The sequence below is a fragment of the Channa argus genome, chromosome 18, assembly GCF_033026475.1.
Source record: "Channa argus isolate prfri chromosome 18, Channa argus male v1.0, whole genome shotgun sequence".
NCBI lineage: Eukaryota > Metazoa > Chordata > Actinopteri > Anabantiformes > Channidae > Channa > Channa argus.
In genome coordinates, this window is record NC_090214.1 from 12,255,001 (window position 1) to 12,279,415 (window position 24,415).

General features: G+C 41.9%; 2 protein-coding genes across 6 annotated transcripts in view; both read left to right on the plus strand.

Moving 5' to 3' along the window:
- The window catches only part of LOC137104067 (rab GTPase-activating protein 1), a 59,531-nt gene that overhangs the window by 15,023 nt on the left and 20,093 nt on the right, over positions 1-24,415 (plus strand). For all 5 annotated transcript variants that reach the window (XM_067484883.1, XM_067484885.1, XM_067484884.1 and 2 more), the window contains 8 exons: positions 222-382; positions 1,243-1,353; positions 2,170-2,236; positions 2,322-2,424; positions 4,003-4,172; positions 4,391-4,559; positions 4,851-4,944; positions 6,166-6,316. In XM_067484883.1, coding sequence (XP_067340984.1) covers positions 222-382; positions 1,243-1,353; positions 2,170-2,236; positions 2,322-2,424; positions 4,003-4,172; positions 4,391-4,559; positions 4,851-4,944; positions 6,166-6,316 — 1,026 coding nt within the window. The remainder of the gene's footprint in view (positions 1-221; positions 383-1,242; positions 1,354-2,169; positions 2,237-2,321; positions 2,425-4,002; positions 4,173-4,390; positions 4,560-4,850; positions 4,945-6,165; positions 6,317-24,415) is intronic.
- Positions 14,763-22,185, plus strand: LOC137104167 (probable G-protein coupled receptor 21). Its single transcript, XM_067485065.1, has one exon. It carries the CDS (start codon positions 17,579-17,581, stop codon positions 18,818-18,820), a length of 1,242 nt encoding a protein of 413 aa, XP_067341166.1. The 5' UTR covers positions 14,763-17,578; the 3' UTR covers positions 18,821-22,185.

Consider the following 24,415-nt stretch of genomic DNA (forward strand, 5'->3'; position numbering starts at 1 on the left):
TTCAATGTTGAAAAGAAATAAAAAGGGGAAAACTTTCAAGGGGGGATTAATTATATTTTATAGGTACTGGATGATATCTTCAGTGGGTATTTTCTGTTGGATTTCTGACTAATTATCTAATTTAACTTGCCATTATTGCCTGTGTCTGTAACTTAAGGCAACAGCAAGAAGATGGGATTGTTTTTTTTATCATAAAGTGTCTTTATCTTTTCTCTCTGCAGGTCAGTAGGATATTGTACAGCTTTGCCACAGCATTTCGGCGGTCAGCTAAGAAGGCACTTCTTTCATCTCAGCAGACAGCTCCCCTCACTCCTGACAGTGACTTGTTTACCTTTACTGTTAGCTTGGAGATTAGGGAGGATGATGGGAAGGGTACCTTCAGGTGCGACATACATTTATACATTGTATGCTATACATCATTTCTATGTGTAGAAACATGTATAGATATTATATGCAACACCATCTTCCGTGGGCAGGTCTAGTCAGTAATTGTGTATTACACAATGTGTGGGATTTTAAAAAACTGGAAAATGCATAGAAACTTAGGCATAACTCACCAGATTTTTTTAAAGCGCTTCAATGAAAATGATCAGAGTTTCTCATTAGATTATGTCTCACACACAAACATATGGAAATATATACTTATCAGTGTTATAGTGTTGTCCAAAGAAAACATACTTCTAAGTAAACCAGATACTGTTCAAGAGTCACCAGCCTTTCTGGAGTTGAGCATGTGGGTTAAATGCTACACATGTGTGCACACACAGTTATATTTTTTCTCATTATTTTCTATCTTTGGTATTATTAATACTTCGGCAAATCTGATATTTCGAGTTTTTTGTTTTTAATACATTTACAGACTTTTCAAAAATTATTTTTTAACTTTGTCATAACAGGGTATTGAGTTTGGATTAATGAGAAAAATTTGGATTTAAAACAACTACAACAGTATCAGGTTGCAACATAAAACATTTTAAAACAGTGAAGGGGGGGTCTGAAAACTTTATGAATGCACTGTACATGGCTCTTATGCTCCCTTTTATTATGACGAATTGGTCTGTTCTATACAACTTAATTTTTTTGGGAACATCAATTGAACATTGCACTATTATTGTTGCAATAATGTCAGCTTGTGGTCACTGTGTTATCAGCTACATAATATTACTAAATATATATGCTTTTGTCACATGCATCTTTTTGGTATGAAATTTTGGTTAACGTTTCTCATTCTTTCATGTTCAGTGCTGTAGCAAAAGACAAGGACAAGCAGAGCTTCAAGTTACGTGCAGGAATGGACAAGAAAATTGTAATTTATGTCCAGCAGACCTCCAATAAGGAACTGGCTATTGAGAGGTAAAATAAATATGCACACTTTTCACACTTTTTTATTTTTTTATTTTTCTTTGTATGTAAACTCCACTACATTCAGAAAATGTATTCTGAACTGTCTCTAAACATTTAAAAAGCATTTGGAAACAATTTAGAGTAATGCAAATAACCAAGGGAATGGAGGATAGAAATGAAAATCTTGTTGCTTTGAAATTGTCCTGTAAAAGGACAATTTACAGGAAATCGTCCTGTAAAAGGACAATTTCAAGGAGAGAATTTATCTGACTGACTGAGATCTCTGCCTGTGCTACAGTTGAGCTGTCTCTCCCAGACATTTACGAGAGAGAAATCACTCAGCTATAATTGATAAACACACACAGATGAAAATCTTTACATCCGCATGTTGAAACTTGTTAGGTTGTAAGTGTTCCGGGATAGTTATAAGATGGTTATTGATGTCAGTCTGTCTTCAAGGCTCCTTATTTTCCACGGTTGAATATATCTTTGGAAATTTAAACATTCTATCATCTTTTTTTAGACTTCCATTTTCGCTGTGGTTTGTTATCGTTTTAGAACCCAGAGACTGTAGGGATTGAAGAGTTGTGCTTAAATTTCTCCATGTTCTGGTCTGTGTTAGAGGGTCAGTCCAAGAAGCTATTTGCAAGATCATATGTGGTTTTTACACCTGGTTTTACTCTCTGTGGTGATTTATTTTTTTCTCCAGTTTTTTCTCTTGCTGTTTTTTTTCCCCCCATTTTTCTTATGTAATCATAATTGTTTCATTGTTCTTTCTCTTTTGTTGGTGTGGGTGTTTGTGTGCATCTTAAAAATCTTCCCCAGGTGTTTTGGTCTTCTGCTCAGCCCAGGAAAAAATGTGAAAAACAGTGACATGCACCTGCTAGACCTGGTGGGTAAATGTTTTTATATATGTATGTATGTCTGTGCAGTGTGTTTGTGTGTTTGCTAACTTCCTCCAACTTGTGCCCCTGCAGGAATCAATGGGAAAGAGTTCTGATGGGAAGTCTTACATCATTACAGGCAGTTGGAACCCCAACACGTCTCAGTTCCAGGCTGTGAATGAGGAAACACCCAAAGGTAACAGCCAAAAATCTGCCACAAATTCAAATTAAACAGACTTATTTTCAGTGGTTATTTCCTTGGTTTCTATTTCATTGGTTATTTATTCACTGATATTTTCACACCAGCATTTGACACATTTCCAAGTGTTAAAAACACTTTCCACTGGTTACAGAAACCCTCAAATAAACGTGTGATGTACCACTTAAATGGTAACATTAAAGCTACTGTAAACAGGCATGGAAACTGTTCTTAAAGTGATTTTCTATATATAATTGTTACCAATAAATTCAATAAAGTTTGTTGTTAGGTATGGTTACGTACTCTGCCAAGTCCTACTTGCTTACATGTTGTTTTGGGTTTTTAAAAATGTGTTAATTAAAAAGGAGGGGGACCAGGTAGTTGTTGGGTAAGGGGTTCCCACCCACCAGTTAGACAGTCACCGACAAAGAAGGCGCACACTAACGTGACAGAGTTTTAAAAATGAGCAGAACATGCTGAGGCTGTGCAAGGCCACCGTCTGGGCTAGTATAACTTATCTGTGCAGTGCATGGGGGTGGTGTAACACCATCCACATTGAACATGAATTCAGCCTAAAACTAGTCTAGTTACTGTAGGGCTGGGCAATAAAGTGAATTAATTTGATTATTTCAAATGTTTGTTTTATATAAATTACATATTGGGAATTTTTGTTTATGAATGAGGTGAAAATGTCTAAATCGCATAAACAATATTAGTGCTTTGCTAGTTGTCACACAAATAGCAACACCATTTGTTCTCTGGAGTTTACTTGGACATGCCTGCACATGTGTGAGCTTTGCAAGTCAACAAGCCAGAATAATGATGTCTGCAACAGCTGAAGATGACATTGTAAATACAAAAACAATCACGTTACCTCAGTGGTATAGAAATGGCAGTCATCCCATATCTTTTTTTCCACTACCCTTTCTGTGCATACTTCAAAATAAAAAAAAAATGTAAAGCTTTTTCTTTATAGAAGACCTACCCTTTAGCAACCATTACTGTGACAATGCACTGTCTTGATGCGTTTAAAGATTTTTAGAATGTAGGTAAAACTGTGTTTTGAGAGCATTCAAAGCCCATAAGGCATGGTGGGTAGGCCTTACATTTAAATATTGTTGCTCCTAAGATTATTCTTTACAATGTTTATGATAGCTGAAGGGAGAAAATCTCCACTAGTGATGTTTTTCTTTGTTGATATTGCGCATACACTATGGCATTAGTTGCTGGGGAACACTTTATAGTTTTATTAATTTTATATTTTATTCATATTTTGAGTCTTGAGTTTATGTAGACTGTAAAGGTTTGATAAATATTGCAAATCCTCCAGAACACTAAACTTTTGTCAAATTGTAGAACCCTGACTTACTGTAACTTCTGTAAATCTGGAACCCAATTTTAGCTTTTTTGTTCCATTGTTCAAAGACTTTTAAAAATGCATCAGGCACCCATGCCACTATACTGAGTACAAAATTAATGTGACCATAGTATGTTAAAATTAAATAAATAATTTAAAAATTACTTCATTTGTTGTTGACAATTTGTGTTTTTTATTTGGTTTGTTTGATTTTCCAGATAAATTCATGTATATGACAACAGCAGTGGACCTGGTTATTACAGAGGTGGAGGAGCCTGTGCGTTTTTTGCTGGAGACAAGGGTCAGAGTTTGCTCTCCAAATGATAGGCTCTTCTGGCCATTCAGCAAACGTAGCTACACTGAGACATTCTATCTTAAACTACGACAGGTATGTCAAGTCCTTGCGCAGTTTCTCACTGATTAAATCAGTTGAAGTTATGGTCACTTTGAATGACACCAGATACAAGCTATGATCTAAAAAGAAAAAGAATCAGTTTGTTAATATAAATAAAAAGTGTATGTCTACAATATTATCTGAGGGTTGTGTCTAGTAAATTTATCTGGTTTTTATCTTGTCTTTTTTTTTTTTTTCCCATTTTTCTTCAGATGGAGCGAAAAGAGCGCAAGAGCCCTGCTTCTGACACACTTTATGAGGTGCTGAGTTTGGAAAGTGAGACTGAGAGAGAGAAACGGAAGACCACAGCTAGTCCCGGCATCTTGCCAGCTGGGCCTGGTGTTATGGTTCCTTCACCTCCTGAAGATGATGAAGAAGAAGGTGATTGGATGCTCTCTTACTTTTTTACAAATAATATATTTTTATAATATTATTATACTGTTTAAACTACAAGCATGTGTTCTTTGCAAACATTGACATCATTAGCCTATGTAGTAATGAGCAGAAAGGTTTTTACTAACAATACATGAGATAACAACTATTGTGTTTTTTATGTTGTTACATTTATATTTTTCATTTTACATACATACAGTAGGCTCTGATTATGTGTGAACATGTAACAAGGGAAAGTACAATAAAATTGTCACTGTGTTCCCACCTCTGTGTATCTAGATAATGATGAGCCATTACTCAGTGGGTCAGGAGATGTTTCCAAGGAGTGTGCAGAGAAGATCCTAGAGACCTGGGGAGACTTGTTATCCAAGTGGTTAGTTTTCATTCTCTCCTTATTTTATTGCTGCTGGATGCAAATGCAAGCAACATTACTGTGATGACGTGTTAATGCAAATGCCTTTTAATGGCACAATTTTTTTCATCGTTGTTAACACAGGTTCTGTTATGACCCATTGTCACACCAGTACAGGGCTCAACAGTGCAAGTGACTCTTACTTAGGAATATTGAATATTATATAGGAATATGTTTTTGCATTTGAAAAGTGCACTGAATGAAAGCTGCTGAGAAGTCATAGTTGTGGTCTTCATCGTGCAGCGTGTCCTTTCTCTGTTGTCTTTCTAATTTATTGTATATATTTTTTTTTCACTTGATTTAATAAAAATAAATCAGTTTAAATAAAAAAAAATACTGAAATAAAGGAAGGAATTATAGGACTACCTTATCATAAGACTATATTTTGTGTGTGTGAGCAATTATTAGTTGTATTATCGAGGGCCTGGTCCTTAGGGGCACAATTGCCCCTAAGGACCAGGCCAGATTATTTATTTCTCACATGTAGACACACATGCATTCACACATGACAGTTTTCCTTTTAGTTTCTGCAGAAACCTGTATACTGCGTAACCTCTGGTCAGAACAAATAAACATGATTAAAATGTAGAGAGTGATGATTTAAGCAAGTGGGGCAGTGACAGAATCATTAGGCATTCTGTCAAGTCCAGTCAGGTGTTACCTGCTGTCTCTGTCTGACCAAAATTTCCCTTAGGCTAATACCTGCCTGGGTGTATTGCATACAGTGCATATTTGTCTGAGATACAGTATATTCCCAACATATTAAACATTATACTCTGTCAGTTGTGTTTTCCATCCTGCTGAAAATAAGGCAGGGGTAAAGTGAAATAAAATAAAACAAATATCTGGCTAGTCGCAAACAATTTCAGGAATACATTTGGTATTATGCATTTTCTGTAAGAAGATGGCAAATATTTTACATTCTTACACATTGACAGTTGAGTTGATTGTGTTCCTAGTTGGAGGGGAGATTAAAACTTTTGATAGACTGCTACGCATGAATGTTTTTTTCTTTTAAGACAGTCTGGGGCCAATAAAAACATTTTATGAAGGTACAGTAGACAGGTGTGCAATTAAGATTGCAGTTCAAAATTGCATGTAATAAGGATGTCAGCATTGTGCCATACAGTACTTTCGAGATTTAATAATGAACTAATATGCTCTCCCCTTCTCTTCTCTCAGGCATATGAACTTATCGGTGCGACCCAAACAGCTGCCAGCTTTGGTGCGGAGTGGCATTCCTGAGGCTCTTCGTGGAGAGGTGTGGCAGCTTCTGGCTGGCTGCCATAACAATGACCACCTTGTAGAAGAGTACCGCACTCTTATAACCAAGGTAAGATCATACACAAATATTGTCTCTGTTAGGATGATCAAGACTAGGCCTGGGTGATATATCAAATTAATTTGTATTTTTGCAGTACTAGCAGCTCTCTGGAGTTACAACAGTGACCTCTGTTTTCTTCGACACCTGCTTATGTGTTGGCTTTGCTAGTCAACAAGCTTGAGTACCCAGGGCAGGAGAATACAACAAAATACAATCAAATATTTGTAGTTATTTTACCTCAATGGCATGATAACTGCAGAAATCTCACCTCCTCAATGTAAGTCAATGTATCTCCATTGAAGCCATAGAGTTAACCACCTTTTAGCAATAGCTAGTGTATGATGTGCTGACACCCACCCACATTCAAGGATATAACAAAGGATTTAGCCTGTGTTCTGAGTTTTTATAGACTCAGACTTTTAATTGCTGCACAGCTGTTCCAAATGTTATTTTTTATTTTTTTATTTTTACAATATTTAAGAAGAGTACAGCTTTTCTAGTGATGTTAGTCTTTGTTTTTATATTGTACATTTGGCCCTAGATATTGCGGAGCAGAATATAATTGTAATAATAAATGTATTTTGAATCAAGAGGATTATTGTCAAATGCATGGCAGTACAGCAAACACAGTCAAATGTTTATTGTTTTGAATTTTTGCCTGGAGTTTGTATACAAAGAAAGAATAGTATAAAATCGTGAATCGTTCAAAATACTGGAGGGAGAGGAAAAAAAGGATTTAATTGTTATGCCATACCTCCCAGCCGTAATCAGGACACGCATGTCGTAGACTGGCGTTTGGCAGGGTGACTCAGGTCAAAAATGATTCTGTGGAAGCAGCTCACTATGTGTAGATCATGACTGAGGATTTCTAAACGGGTGTCCAGCAATAGCCATTATTAGCATTTGCCTCAGTTGGCCTGCGGCAGACTTTTTCTGTCATAGTTGTGCCCTTTCTCTTCTAGTGTTGTTATTGTCCTGGCAACAGTTGTGGTGGTTTACTTCTTTGAAAGTGCACCTCAGAGGCACACTGAAAACTCTTTTTTCATAGGTTTCCATCTCATGTGCTTTAAACTTGTGATGATAACTATTGCTGCACTGTAGACCATGTCAGCTGATAACAAAGTGGTTTATGCAAGCAAGGGTGGGGCCATCGGGGTGGCTACCCCTAGAAACTGTTTGTTCTATTTCCTATGTTGCTTGCCCTCTGGCTGTAGCATAATGAACCAATCCCTGCGCGCTCGCGCCAACTGAAGCAGTATAGTCCACGCCCACCGGTGAGTGGGCCAAAAAGTTGCTACTTTATCGCTCTCATGGTGTGCTCAATTACGTCCGCAATCACACCATAAGAGAGCGGCGACTGTAGCACTTATTCCCTTTTTTTCCTTCAGCCTTGTGCCAGCTAAGAGCTATTCCTTAACTAAAGAGCAAATATGTCCAGTAAAGATAAGCGACGCAGCGGCAGCACCGGCGGCGATGATGACGGCGGGAGCAAAGCGAAGAAAGGCGGCGTCAGGATCTGCGGAGCTTGTCAAGTTGGGTACATTGAACCCGGTGACCTTCACCCCCGCTGCCTTGGCTGCTTGGGGGCGGAACACGCGGGCCTCGCTCTTACTGAGCGGGCTTCCTGCATGTTCTGCAGGCTTCTGCCTCTGGACACCCTACGCTCCCGGGCGGATTTCTTTTCTGAAAATCCGGAGCAGTATTGGCTTCTTAGCGATGTTCTTGACATTGAGCCTCCTGACCGCCTTCTCACTGAGCACCATTTGCAGGAGCCGGGGTCTGACGACTCCGCCTCCGCGTCTCACGGCTCATCTTCGGGCTCCCCCCTGCTCCCCCCCCTCCACCTGCGGGGCTGGAGCAGCGCCCTCCGAGCTACGCTCTACGTCGTAGCTCTCAATCATCAACACCGCTTCCCGCCATGGTGCAGCTACTTCAAGAGCTTCCGGACATCATTAAGATCGCCAGCGCTCGTGGTGATCTTTCTGTGCCGGAGGATGCCGCGTCGCCACCCTAGGAAGCCGCCTTTGGCCGCTATAACCCCGGGCGAGCGTCCCGGCCTGTTCCTACCTGGCCGCTATTCCCCACGGTAGCCGCCTATGTGCACGGCCCTGCCAGCGAGCCGGCGAAGCTTAAAGCTCCAGTTTCTACCTTTGCATCTATCACCAAGGTGAAAGGTCTCACGGATGACGGGTTTCCGCCAGTCCCAACGCTGGAACCTAGCCTCGCCGCTCTTTTTGGAGTCAAGTGCAATCTCAGAGCCGGCCGACGCCCCGCTCCACCCTCTCCTAAAGATGCATTGACAGCTCGCCTCGCTGACCGCTCACATCAGTGTGCGTTTCAGTCGGCAGCGGCAGCTAATAATATCTTTGTTTTAGCTAATGCCATTTCTGATCTGGCTCTCCTACCTGATGCTCTTCCCGACAAGTACGCTGAAGAGATCAGCAAGTTTTCCAGCGCCATCCTCACCTTGTGCGCCCCGATAGCGATCGCTTCGGCGCGCATCTCGGCATGGCAAACCATGATCGCGAGGAACGTCTGGCTCCATCTTTCCTCCATCCCAGAGGCTGTTAGAAAGGATATGCTGGAGGGACCCATCAGCCCTGATGGTCTGTTTGGTCCCCATTTCCAGCACCTTGTTAGAGAGATGCAGACGGCTTCGGAAGAAGCGGAAAAGATTCGTCGCCATGTCACAGCTCCCTCTCGCTCCGCCGGTCACTGGCGTGACCGCCGTGAGCTTTCTCACAGACAAAGGCGCCCCGCTTCATCAGCGGCAGCCGCTTCGCGACCTGCTCCGGTGCAGCCCGCTCCTCCACCTCCTCCACCTGCCCCCCAGGCGGCAGCACCAAGTCGCAGATCTTCCAAGCCTTGCAAGTTGGCTTGCTCCTGGTCTCGCCCTCCGGCGGAGCCTCCCCGGAAGCAGAGAAGATTTTGACGGGTTGGGGGGGACATGTGTGATTCGATTGTTCTTTGTTCCAAATGTGGTTGTTCTGTTTGTTTTTGCAATAAAACTGAACATCTCCTAGAGGGCAAAGATTCCTATAACCGGAACACCCCTGGGTTTCCACACCCAGCGGTGTCCGCGTCCCACATGTCCCCCACTCACAACAGCCCGCTCGTTGTTAGCCGCCGTGCTAACTTTACGAGCCGGCTAGTTTCTGCTAAGCAGCACACTTTATCTTCTGAGCTCCATACAACGTGCCTCCCCGCTGATACACTTGCTAGCGGTAGGGGAACGTCTGTTTATGAGCCCTCGGGGGCGCGCCCGCCTAGCTTTTCGGCTACGGCTGGGGCTTCCCCGACGGACAGCCAGCCCCTCCCATTCCTCCCCGCGTCCCTTTCACAGAGGGCCCCCCATGGGCTGCCCGGTCTTTAACTCCCCGAGCAGCGGCGGAGAGGGCCGAACGTTGGCTGGCTGCCAATATAGCAGACGAACACTGTCCGCTGTCACACCCACTGTCGGAGCGTTACCATCAGTGGACGCAACTGTGTGTGTTGGACAAGTGGATGGACAGAATAATTCGCAAGGGTTATTCTCTCCAGTTTGCCACACCCCCGCCGAGCTTCGCGGGGATCCTGGAAACCCGGCTTTCATCCCCAGCCCACACGACAGCTCTTGCGTCAGAGCTGTCCGATATCCTGGGGAAACGGGCCATCAGCGTGGTCCCACCGATGGAAGAAAACCAGGGTTTCTACTCTCGTTACTTCCTGGTTCCAAAGAAGTCGGGGGAAATGAGGCCAATTCTGGATCTCTATTTTCTCAACCAGTTCATGGTGGTCCGCCGCTTCCACATGTTAACGACAGCCTCAGTTCTCCGGAGTGTGCGCCCGGGAGACTGGTTGTCCTCGGTGGACCTAAAGGACGCATATTTTCACATTCCTGTCGCCATGCAACACAGGAAGTTTCTGCGTTTCTCCTTCCTGGGCGTACGGTACCAGTACAACTGCCTACCGTTCGGCTATTCTCTCGCCCCACGCACATTCTCCAAATGTCTGGAGACAGCACTGGCTCCGCTGCGCGCTGCCGGCATGAGAGTGCTGTTCTATTTAGACGATCTCCTTCTCCTCGCTCCGTCCCGGGAACAAGCTCTCCTGCAGATGGTGGATTTGGTGACTCATTTATCGTCTCTGGGTTTCACGATAAATTGGCGGAAAAGCTCACCGTTCCCGGCTCAGTCGATTATCTTCCTGGGCGTGGAGCTGGATGTGCCGATCATGCGGGCGCGCCTCTCCCAGGAGAGGAGAGAGACGCTGCTCGCCATGCTCCACCGTTTGACTCCCCGTCGCGTTGTCACAGTCCACTCAGTCATGCGACTGCTGGGCATGATGGCCGCGGCTCTCTCGGTGGTTCCCCTCGGCCTCCTACACATGAGGCGACTGCAGCGCTGGTTCCCTCGCCTGCAGCTCGATCCTGTACGTCATCGCAGACGTTTGGTCATGATTCCCCCATCAGTGGGTCCGGATCTAGCCTATTGGAGGGGACCTCGCGTCATGTTAGACGGCGTACCCCTCGGCCGCCCCTCATCACACGTCTCGGTGTTCACAGACGCTTCGCTGTTGGGATGGGGCGGGACATGCCTCTCTCAGTCAGTGGGTGCTCCCTGGCCAGAGGGCATGTCTCTCCACATAAACGCGCTGGAGCTGCTCTCTGTGTGGAACGTTCTTCAGCATTTTGCTCCGGTGCTCTTGGATTGCCACGTCCTTGTTCACACGGACAATACGACGACGGCTTCCTATATCAACCGTCAGGGTGGCGTGAGATCATCACGGCTCCTCAGCATCGCCAGGAGACTGCTGCTGTGGGCGCACTCGCATCTCCGCTCCATCAGAGCTGTGTACATCCCCGGCGTTCTGAACACCGCCGCGGACACTATGTCTCGGGGGGGGCCCCGCCCCGGGGAATGGGTGCTGCACGCAGAGCTGGTCCAAGAGGTTTGGAGCAGGTTTGGCAGAGCCGAGGTGGACCTTTTTGCAGCCAAGGTCAATGCCCAGTGCCCCCTTTGGTTCTCCCTCCGAGCTCGAGATTCCCCCCCCCTTGGGGTGGATGCATTCTCCCATTGCCCTTGGCCCAGGCGGCTCCTTTATGCATTTCCGCCTGTCCCTCTGATTCCCCGGTTACTAGACCGTGTGAGAGAGGAGTATCTCACCGTCATCCTTGTGGCCCCAAGGCGAGTGGGGGCACCGTGGTTCCCGTCACTCTGTCAAATGCTGGCAGGCCCGCCCTGGGAGCTCCCGTGGCGTTCGGACGCATTGTCTCAGGCCAACGGGATGATCCGCAGTCCCCCAGTTCTGCTCCAGCGCCTGTGGGTCTGGCCCCTGAGAGGAAGCGCCTAGCCGACCAGGGGTTTTCACCCCGCGTGGTGGCCACCATTCAAGGTGCGAGGGCAACATCCACCACTTCCTCCTATGTAGCCAAGTGGTCATCCTTTCAGCGCTGGTGCTCTGAGAGGGGCGTGTCTGCCTCTTCATGTCCTCTTCCTCGGGTTCTGTCTTTTCTTCAGACCCTCGTGGACAGAGGCTTATCCCTCAGCACTGTGAAGACCTATGCCGCTGCGATCTCCTCATGTCATGAGGGGTTCGGAGACAGGTCTGTCTTCAGTCACCCCTTGCTGAAACGTTTCTTAAGGGGTGTGAGGAGGCAACGGCCCCTTTTGCGCCCCTTGGCCCCTCCTTGGGATCTTTCTCTGGTCCTCCGTGCCTTGGTGGTTTCTCCGTTTGAGCCGCTGGAACAGGTTCCCCTCAGGCTCCTGTCATGGAAGACGGCGCTTCTCTTGGCTCTCACCTCTATGAAAAGAGTGAGTGACCTCTCTGCCCTGTCAGTCTCCCCGGAGTGTCTTTCAATTCGTGGGGATCTCAGTCTGGCTGTTCTCCGCCCTAATCCTGCATTCATGCCCAAGTGCATTACCAGTTCTTTTAGGTCGAGAGTCATAACCTTGGAAGGTTTCTGCACACCTCCTCACACTTCTGAGGAGGATGCCTCCTCTCATCTGCTGTGCCCAGTGCGTGCTTTGTCCTACTATGTGGAGCGCACGTCTACTATACGCCGTTCCGAGCGCCTTTTCGTGCACTACAGGGAAGGCTCTGCCGGGCTTCCTCTTTCCACTCAGCGCCTGTCCCACTGGCTGTGTGAAGCCATTTTTCAAGCATATGAGTCCTCTGGGGCCCAGCCACCAGAGGGAATCCGTGCACACTCCACTAGAGGAATAGCTTCCTCTGTGGCATTGCTCAGAGGGGTGTCGGTGGAAGACATCTGCCTGGCGGCATCATGGTCCTCCACCTGCTCTTTCGTCCGGTTTTATCTTCGAGACGTTTCACGCCCCTCACTTTCCAGTTCTGTGCTTTCTGCACCCCAGAGTGCACACTCTGGTGTCGGTTAGTATGTCTTGTCTCTCCATCTCGGTCCCCAGGCCCTCAGTGGGCTTACTGAATGCTCTCCCACTGCCTGCCGGTGTGTTCACAGCTGTGATTCCCCCCCCCTTGTGTTTTTGTCACAGTTCAGGTCGGTCCAGCTGTGAAGCAGGGTTCTGTTTACTGCTCCTAGCTGCTGTATGGCACTAGTGGGGCGTGGACTATATCCTGCTGTAGCATTTGGTTCATTATGCTACAGCCAGAGGGCAAGCAACATAGGAAATAGAACGATGGTTACGTACTGTAACCCCAGATTCTATGACTATGTTGCGCAGCCCTCTGGCTTTTTGGGCCCCACTAGTACCTCTTACTGGCTGAAGGAAAATGGTCAGTTAGAGGGAATAAGTGCTACAGTCGCCGCTCTCTTATGGTGTGATTGCGGACGTAATTGAGCACACCATGAGAGCGATAAAGTAGCAACTTTTTGGCCCACTCACCGATGGGCGTGGACTATACTGCTTCAGTTGGCGCGAGCGCGCAGGGATTGGTTCATTATGCTACAGCCAGAGGGCTGCGCAACATAGTCATAGAATCTGGGGTTACAGTACGTAACCATCGTTCTCCCCTGTCAGCGTGACACATTGGTGAAGCTGAAATAAATCTTTGTGGTTATAAATAAGATCACTTTTATTATTATGTACATTTAAGGTGGTTTCAAATATTTTGCCACAATAGAATTTTGATGATAGATAGATAGAGTTTTCATCCATAGCTAATCTTGTGCTTGCCACGGCCTATGTTTATTCTACAAACCCCTACTGTATGTGTTTGTCAACTGTGTAGAGAAGGACTGGGGGTGATTTAGCCATGCTGAAGGTGGTTAGCTTCCCTTTGTGCTGAGAGCAGTGTGTTAGTCTATGTAATTTTTATGGCCGTAGCTCTGTACAGTGTTTTTATGTAAAGGCAACATCCTCAGGCATCGAGTTGAGTCCCAGGTGGTAACAAGATGCTGGTCTTGCCGTTTCCTCCTCTCGTATCCATCTCTCTCCCTACCTTTTCCTTTACCTTAATAAACTACTTTGTATTTAATTACGCTCTTACTACTGTTTATTTGTGTTTTGGTTTAGACACAAGTTTATGCCAAAATGATACAAAAGATCAGAAAGCCACTTTATTGATAGCCATTGGACAGGATATTGGATAGGAATTTATAACAGAAGCTTTAAGTATTCCAGGATTGTATGTCAGCCAATGAACACACAGAGAAAAGTATGTAGAACATGTGCAGTGCCTCTGACAGACTGTTTTATTTAGTCTCATTGAGCAACACTGGACAAGTTAGCCAGTTATAGGAGAGAAAATACAAGGAGGTGTGCATAGAGTAAAACATTTTTTAATTCTTGTACCTTTGTATTAACATGATTCTGATATGTTTTTGCATATGTTTTCTGTACTGTTTGCCCCCTGGAAACATTTCTGCAGGATTTTTGTATTTGGTAATGTTATGTGTATTTACACCAGATTTTGCTCCAGGAAGTATCCATCTAAATGCTGACTAATTAACACTCCACCATTTACCAGTACACCTATTAGGCTACTCTAAGCAGTGCCCACATTTTGCATTAGCTCCCTATGAAGCCATTCTATGTAAGCGGGTTACTTAAGCTCATGTAAATGTACTGACTGACAGGTTACTGGTATGATAAAGAAACAGTTGGTTCCAGCGGCACACTGCTCCAGTGCCAGCTGATTTTAATCAGCAGCCTGAGATATTAGCAGACAGCACTTTGATTTTACACTTTTACACTGCTGTAACATTGTGACCAAAATGGTACAACCACACATAACATTCATCGCACAACTATCGGTGTTTGAATGTAATTTTGTGATATGGACCAAATTATTTCTCAGCTACTGAGAAGTCAGTTGTCTTTTTCAGGAACACCCTGATCCCATTCACACTGTTGCACACATTCATACATGACCTAATAAAATATATATATATATATATATATATATATATATATATATATATATATATATATATAAAATTTTATTTAATTATGTGTTTATTTTCAAGATAATTTATGCCCATCATTAGTATGACTTTGTTTTAAGCAGTAAGCATTGCTGGGAATGTTCAGGAAACTGCCTGCCTGTTTCTGTCTGACCTGCATAATGACCTGTACGCATGTCAGTGTATTTGTCTTTAGAACGATTTGTATTTCTGCAATCATGACTCTGTCTGTGACTACTTCCTAGGCTCTTTATGCTCATATCAACTTGTGTCTTCCTACCTTGCTCTGTCCACTCACTTATGTTTTGTCACGCTGTCTACTTGCCTTTTTCTCTTTCCTCTGCTAGTGTCTGCTGTGACCCAGCATGTCTGCTGTTCTTTTTTTATTGTTACTGTATGCCTCCCTGTCTCTCTGTCTCAGGTTTGTGTATGCCTTGCTGCTCTCCTTCTGCAAGGTAAAATTGGAAGTGCTTTCAGATTTGTTTTACCTGGCTTTAGAGCTTTATAGTTTCCCACATCAAAAAATAGAAGGTGCAGACAGTCAGATGAAAGAATTTTTGAGAAATCTATTTGCAGTTTTATGTGAGCAAACTACTTTTTTTAAGGAGTCTTGTGTTATCCTTCTACCATACTATGTAACAACTCTCACCACCCTTGCCCTTATAATATTACTTATTATACTAGCTGCAGGCCCAATGTACCAAGATAACACCATGAATTCACACAAATGATAATTTATTAGCTGTTCAGTTCTTTTAAATCTTTTTCATTCACTTTGCTTCCAAGAATCAATTGACCAGTTCTTTTATGTTTGTTATATCACACTCATACAACTGTTGGCACAAACTGACCGCCTATTTTCATATTTATGTAAAAAGAGAACTAAATTGTGTATCATGAGCCATCAGCTGCGTGGTGGCAGTTGGTGCCTTTTCAAAATAATCAGATGGGAGCCTATGTCAGTTGCAAGTGAATTATTATTATTAATTATGACAACCTTACTTTTTACAAACATTATGTTATCTAAAAATAACTCTGTCACTAATTCAGTTGGTTTGTCACAGAAAGGCTAAAGGAGACTTTTTCAGGCTAATCTGGAACACTTGCAAAGGAAAAAGAAGTATAAGATGTACAGTACTTACGTCCTGGATATATGTCGAAGTGGACACTGAACCCCTAACAGCCTATTCCCCTTCCAAGCTGTGCAGTGCCAGTCCAAGCCAGGTAGAAATGGGGGAGGGTTGCGTCAGGAAGGGCATCCAGCGTAAAAACTGTGCCAAATCAACAAAACTAAAATAAAATTAAAAAATAGGGTCAAAGGTGGACAGAAAAAAAAGTTTTATCTTTAAATCCATTACCTACTCGCACATACACACTGTTTAGTAGATAGTATAGCATATCATTTGTGTAAGTATACAGTCTATTACGTAAGCACCATTGTTAGGCAAGGTTTCTTTTTCTAAAGGTTCTGTGTGTGTGAGCATGTGAACATTTTGTATAATTAGTGTTATTGTTATGATCAATGTTGCCATCAGGACTTTTAAGCTACAATAAGAAGAGTTAGGAAAAGGTTTCATTGTAATATTTTGGATCATGACATTTCCACATGCTTTCCCAGCTGTCATCCATAGTACAAATGCCTTGAGTAACCAGTTGTTTGTTACAAAAGAGTATCACAGCAGGGCAAGTTCTTAGAACTTCTGTCTATTCAATTAGTTAGTCATGCTGTGATATTTGCAGTGTGCTTTCATGTATTTGAATCTCTCAGTCTTGTGAGCTTTAAAGTTGCAGCAGTTAGCAATTAGTGCTGTAGATTAGAAATATAATATCTGTTAGTTTGGAAAAACTTATAGCATTATGTTTTATTCAGTGTACAGTGGAGAGCATTGAACAGGGTGAGAAACTGGAGAGTTGGGTTAACAGTAAATGTTTAAAACTGTATGTTTTAGTGATACTTTGGTGATCATGAGAAACCTTGGCACATAAAGGGGGATGAGGAGTGAGAGGTTTTGAGAAGGAGGAATCTTGTGCCCTTGCAGTTTGATCATTGGTTGGATCCACAGGGACGGGGAGGGGCATCAGTGCTACTGTTTCTGTAGAGAGGCAGAGGCAGCAAGAAATAAAGAGAAGCACAGCAAAGGAGGATAAATGAACACAGTGGGTTCTCCCAGCATCGGTATGCCTGCCTACAATTTACTGCTCTTCTGGATAGAGATAATATATGCTGTGAATTTTTTTAGTCACCTCATCCTGTCAGCTCACAGCAGTCTGCTGTGATATTACTGGGAAGGAGAATACAAATCCTGAGAAAAGAGCAAGTGGACAAGGAAGAGTGGTGAAAAAGGGGTAAAGGGAGAGAAGAAGAAAAAAAGAACCAAGACAGAAGTGGAGTTACAGGACAGAATAAAGGCGAAATTATGCTTAATGTCTTCTTCTCTCAATTTATTTATGTGCCTTTTTACAGAATAATGTCCCTTCATCGGAAGCTGTGTTGTGACTCTTGGCTCCAGCAGATGTTGAAGACATCTCTGACTTTATAGGGAGTGAAGGCATTTGAAGCATATATTGGATTGGAATTTCTTAAACTAAGTGACAGTTCTTTCAATGCCTTTAGCTTTTTTGTTTTGTTTTTTCAGTTTTAAACTGGTGCTTTTGTTTATTAGTGTAAAACCATAGCTGCCTCCACTGAGGACAAATCAGGGGGCTTCCTCATCCTTCTCTATTTTTTCCGTCCCTCCTGCATTTTAAAATAGCAGATGGCTTCACTCTCATCATGGAATGACAATATGGAGTCTTTCATTTGGATTGAAAACATACACCTAGTTTAAGAGACAACCAGCTGACAATACAGTGGGTTCTTGGATCGTAATATCTTTGAAGCGCCCCTGCAACACATATTCCTGCACAAGATGATGAATTCCTCCCTGGATACACTGAACCAGAGCTCTGCTGACCTGACAAACTTATCTGCCCCCTTCTGCCTACTTGAGATAGGCTATTCCCAGATTTTCACCACCTGTCTCCTAGAAGTCTCCATTATACTTCTTCTAACTGTTCTAATTATATCTGGTAACCTGGTGGTGATTTTTGTGTTTCACTGTGCTCCCTTGCTTAGTCAACACACCACCAGTGCTTTCATCCAGACTATGGCATATGCTGATCTTTTGGTGGGAGCCAGCTGCCTGTTTCCCTCCTTGTCCCTCCTCCATCATCTGCAGGGCCTTGACCCCAAACTTACCTGCCAGGTGTTTGGGTACATGGTATCTGTTTTGAAGTCCGTTTCTATGGTGTCTTTAGCATGCGTAAGTGTAGACCGCTACATTGCCATCACACAACCTCTGACTTATGCGTCTCTTGTGACACCTTGTCGAGTGCGCTGCTGCATCATTCTGATATGGTTGTACTCTGCTCTGGTGTTTCTCCCATCTTTTCTTGGGTGGGGAAAACCTGGTTACCATGGCGATGTGGTGGAGTGGTGCGCACTTCAATGGAGAACAAGTCCAGCGTTCACAACTTTCATTGTTGCACTTCTTTACGCCCCTGCTGCTCTCACTGTCTGCTACACATATGCCAATATTTTTAAGATCTGCCAGCAGCACACTCGTGAGATTAGCGAGCGCCATGCACGTTACCGACCCCAGCAGCTGCAGGGTCCGGGGATCACAGTGAGATCTGTGGTTAAGGACAGCAGTGCCGTAGAAATAGGGCAGTTTACCAACTTGTCTCAAATACCAAAACCCCAACACCATCAACCTCAGCATCAGCAGCCTACATCAACATACCCAGACAAGCGATATGCTATGGTACTGTTCCGCATTACCAGCGTGTTTTATATCCTTTGGTTGCCCTACATTCTCTACTTTCTGTTGGAGAGTGGAGGGATCTACCACCACCCTGCAGCCTCATTCTTCACCACATGGTTAGCCATCAGCAACAGCTTCTGTAACTGTCTCATCTACAGCCTCTCTAACTCTGCCTTTAGGAAGGGCCTCAAACGTCTCTGCTCACTCTGTCTACAGCGCAGTGGCAATGGCTTTGGGATTAGAAACACCAAAAAGGCTTTTGCTGGCTCTGTTGAGAAGAGATACACATGGTCCAGGTATGGATATGGCCATGCAAAATCAAGAAGTGGCACAACATGGCATGTGTAGTGTACAGACAGAGGAAACCCTTTGGCCAAATTGGCATTTAAACTTTTTACAAGATGTCTGATCTAATTGCTGTGAAAGTTCCCTTCTGTTAAAGTAAAATGTGCTACAAAGAACAGGAAGGAGGTGTCGATCTGCCACTGCTGTTTATGTCCTGTTTCGAGGTTACACAGATGTGTTCTCTGCTCATGCAGCAGCTGGCAAACACAGAGGACAGGAATTAAGAACAAAGCACTGATTTTCAAAAAGCCCATAGTAGCAATGCAGGGTGTTAAATAATGGTTAATAAAACCCAACATACTGGGTATAGACTGGGGTGATAAATGGAAGGTGTTTGAAAGGAGTAGAAACTCTTTGGAGGTTGAACATCCCTATTCTTTTCTTTTGTGGGAAGTGTATCCTCAACTTATTTCAAAGAAAAAACATGTACTGAAAAACTATGTGAAACAACGTGATCATTTGTTACACCACAGTATGTATTTAAAGTCGACAAAAATAGAAATAAGTGCAATGAGACAGTTGACTGCTGTTATTTAGTAATGTAGCAGTGAGATGAAGTGTAAATGGCAAGATTTTTCAGTATAATTTCACATGCTCTTACATACTAAAGATGTTGCACAGTGAGCGTTTTTGGTGTGTGTACTGTGTATTTTTGCATCTCGTGCTGGGTGACTGATTTAAAAAGTAACAGTACATGTTTTTTTTATAGTTTGCATTGGCTGTACTGTTTATGGTTTGTCAAATGTCAGACCTTTAACAATGAACTGAAAGAGATTAGAGAATATACTCAGTTGTGGGTTTAAAGCTCATTGTTAATATTAATAGTTAACATAGTATGTATGACTGTTAACCTGAGAAAAAGTAAAATTCAGTGAATTTCTCTTTCAGTTAATTGTTTAAATCTGTCAGTTTTTTTGCACTATTGATTAGATTATGTAACTAATATACTTGTGACCTAGGGAAAGCAAGACCAAGGAAAATTATTTTTTTTAAACTTATTATACGGTAATTATTGGTACATCATTGGCCTTATTTTCATAATTTCTTTTGTAATGGCCAAGACCAAAGTCAAAGTATGTTTTGCACATGTCAGTCATGCCTTGTGTGCAGGAATATGAGATTTCCTTAGCACATAGGGTTTTTTGGTTACTTTGCTATGCAAGTGAAAATGAACTGTAACAATTTTCTTCTAGCAGATAGGGAGGGCTCAGTTTTTGACAAACGTGACTGTTTTTAGAGGGCACAGTTTGGTAACTTTGTGAATGTGCAGAGATAAAAATTCCTAGCCAGCCTCCATTCAGTATGGAATAACCCAAACCATATTTATAGTATAAAGTAGTTTTAAAGACATAATGGTCATGATTTATTGTTATTGTTCCTCTCATATGTACTGTAGAAGTCAGTCTGACCAGGAACAAACACATGGCTCAAAACGATTATTTGCATTTATTTGAGTGTGCAGATGTCTGTACAGTATGGGTGAGTGTGCAAGTCTAACATGATGTGCCCACTGACAGAGATGGACCGTTTGAGGTGGTCTAGCAAGGTTGCTAACAAAGTTGTGACTTCCACTGCTTCATTAGTTCTACATTACTTACCTCTACTTTACTGTATTTTGTGAATTTATGTGTGTATGATGTATAGTTTAATGGTGGTAGATAGATTCTTAGTCTCTTGTCTTTATATATTTTATCGGTCATCTGCAAAATATGCTAAATACTTTCTATTTCTACATTCTTGTGTTCAAAAGTACTGTATACACAGTTATTGTATTGAATATCTGATTGTCAAAATACCTAAATTTATTTTTGTAAAATTACTTTGTTCTTGTCTGTTCCATTGTAACGTTGTAAATGTAAATAGACTATAAGTAGGATTATGAATATGCTTTTCTGTTGAATAGCTGTATATTTATGACGATGCATTTTATTTGGCTGCTAGTTTACTGCCTTTTGCAGATTAAGAGATTAATGACAGAAGTTTTGTAAATTCAACACTAAAAAGATCTTATTTCCTATAACAATAAAAGGTACGTGGCTCCAAAAATGTGTAGTACTCAGAGTAAAATATCTTAAAACATTAGACACAGACAAGGTTTTTTTCCTGTGGGAGAACAACACTGTGGTGTCTCAATTGCGCTAGTGTCATTTTGGATAGGGTTAGAGAGAAAAGGGGGAAATGTGGAAATAGGGGCTGATGTAAGAGCCACAATATGTTAAATGCAGCCTTCTGCTGTGAGAGAGGAGAGTCTCACTCTAATAGTGCACTTTAACATAGAGAGGTATTTTCTTATCTTTTAATCTGTATTAGATTTTCTTTTTTGTGTTTTCATAACCCTCTAAATAGGCCACACCAGACCCCTACTAATGGCTGATTCATGGCCCAACAGTTGTGAGCGACAGATTGATATCACATTAAGACAGAGCACTGTAACAAAATCCTGGTCTGGAAAACATCCTGATGATGCAGGAATTTTGCCCTTTGTTTTTGTCCACAATGAAGGGGAAATTACTGATACTGAACAATGGGCCTTTACCATGTGATGTCACAAATATGATGTCATATATAGTCTATTGAGGGTCTTTGTACTAAGGTTTTTTTAAGATATCTGCTTTTATAGATGTCAGGGTAATGTAAATGCTTGTCAGTGAAACAAGGTCTCTGTGACAAAAAGGACACTTTTTTACACTGTGTAATGTGGGTAACAAAACTCTAAAGTATTGAGATGTACATGTTGTGTATCTGTACTGAGCAAATAAATCTAAACTTATCAAGTTATTTAAACTTAATTGTAGTAATTACTGTGCTACAAAGAGAGGCATGGGTGTTTAAGATACGTGTGTGTTTGTGTATATGAAAGAGAGAAAGTAAGCACAAATCTGTACTGTTAGATTCTCTTCCCTCCCACAGGGTAATTGACCATTAGTAAACTCTACTGCATTGCAATGCTCTATTAATTATGACAGATAATATTCTGTTAGAATAAAACAGACCATTTCACAGCCATATTTAGTAAGGTGGAAGTGTGCAGTTAATAATAATGGATAGATTTCTAAAAACATTTTACCTTACATTCTTTCATAACTTATATACTAAATTGTGAATGCCTTTGAATTTTTACAGATAAAAATAATCACTGTGTTAACATGCTGTAAGTGAACTGTAATGCAGCTGCATCATATCACAGCAAAGCTGCAGTCGGAAATGTTAGTTGACTCAGTGGGACAATAATACCAAAAGAAAATGCAGACCATACTCAACAGTTTGCGTAGTGTGCTGTCATTATGATTTCTATTGCTTCTTCTTTGTCTGTCATTTCTGTTCAGATGAATTTGTCATCTAATTCATATATGGTGTGTTCTGCTTATGTAATGTACCACTGCACAAAATGTAGGCCATGAAATAGACAATTAAGATTTAATGATAGCTGATGCTGAGGTGTATAAACACTACTGATGGTGGATTGAAATCTGGTTGATGTGAAATTATTACGAAGGAAAGATAAAAGAAATCATTCAATTGCATTAACTAGTATTTGCTTTATTAAACGAATTACACATTTCAGCTTTCTAGTTAAGTATCTCTAAAAGCTTTCTAATTATTTACAAAGTATTAAAGTTTGCTCTTTCTTCTATAATTTATAACTTCTATAATTTGGGTTGTGAGAGCAAGCTTGGAGTCAAGCCTGATGAATATTTTCTTGGCATCTCAGCAGTTGAGTCAGAGAAAATCAGGGACATTATAGATGTCTAGCTACTGAGCCTCTCCAGTGGAAGCCCTACTCTGGTACTATATTCCCAGCTATAGACACACACAGTCACACACTCACATGCTGTGTAGCGCTGTAATTTTTTGCTTATTTCTTGTGAAGATTTTTTATTGTAGGTCTATTAGATGAACAGCTAGGATTGGCTCCATACTGATCTCTACCTTTAGTGTAGTATTTGCCTTATTGTTGCCTGGATGTTAGAACCATAACTTCCAAACATTTTATAGGTGTTGCAGTAGACAGTGGTATGATATTTATAGGCACAACAAAACAGTGGTCATCATGAGTAGCTGTAGCTGTTGGATTCTTTGTCTGGCATAGCTGCCAGCCTATTTGCTGTTCATGGTATTGAGAAAAAAAATGTACATTTTTTTTTTAAAACTTGAAGGCTAATAAGGGTTTAGAAACATATTGAAGTTTTTAGCATAATCTTAAGGCACATGCCTTTATAGTGTGTCATTAAACAATGTTGTCCAATGGCACAATGCTTTTTTTTGCTTTAGTTTACTCTCTTTTTTTATAGGTTTACAAAGGTATGCACTATCTTTAGCAGTCCCTTTCTTTTTGTATTTTTGTATCCCTTTGTAACTCAGTCTCACACTTCCGTACACTGTAATGAGACACTGGATATGTTTCCTCTCTCCTGTCACGCTACCTTCATTCAAAACATCTCTTTATCCGAATAGACAGACAGAAAGAGAGGAAGCTAATTGGCCATTATGTCAAAAGTCTTCGTACATTCTCTCAGCACTTCAGATAAGTATGGCTAAGTGGTGCTTGTATAAACATGGGTCCTTATCATTCCCTGAGCGACTGTAGCCAAGTTGAATGGGCCCTTCACAGTAAACACAGTAACTCCACACCCTGCATGCTAAAGCAGACCAATGCCATTGATTTTTACTGTAGATAAACAGATTTCTGTATTTACTGTATGCATTTTGTCTGTAGTGTTTATTTATTTCATTATTTGTTTATATAGCTTATATAGTTTTTGTGATATTGTGTGACAGAAACACCTACAGTAATTGATTATCCAAAAAGACATTTTTGTGTGTGTTAAATTACATAGTGAACTATTACCAGTGAACATGACTCAAACATACTAAAGGAACTAGTCAAGATAGCTGTACATGCATACACATCAACTATGACTTACTTGGTGTGGTGAAAGTTGTGGAATGGAAGCCCACTGTTGCTGGTGTGTGATCAATATTAGCTCACTTTGATTAAGTATTGCTTTCTTTCTGCAGTTCCTCTTATACTTGCATTATTTTTATTTCACTCTTATCCTTTGTAGAAGTTAGAGCAGAGCAGAGTGTGTGGGGTAGGTGATGGATAACAGAGGGATGCAGAGTTTGCTACCGAGAACAAGAAAGATTTTATAAGTACTGGTGATTACAATAAAATATTTCTAAGGTGTATGGCTTCAATTTACATCGACTGAAAATCATAAGAAATGCTTTGTGTCTTCCTAAAAGTAGTGGAAACATTTTCCTATCTGGAACAACTGAGTATGACATAAATTCACTCAATTAACATATGTTTTTATATACATATTTTTAACTTGATGCAAACAGAAGAATAGTAACCAATCTTTGCCCCTATTAACTGTCCCAAAATCCACTGATGATGTGTGAGTTGATTCCTAGCACCAGGATTCAAAGAATGCAATAGTGAATTTTTGCTTACAAAGTTAAACAAAAGCCCCCTTTTTTAATTGTTTCAACCACCGTACAGTACAGTCCCACCGTCAGAGGCAGTCTGCCACTGCATACATCATAAAGAAATCTTTGAATTTCTATTTGATTTGTCATGTCTTAGAGTTACAT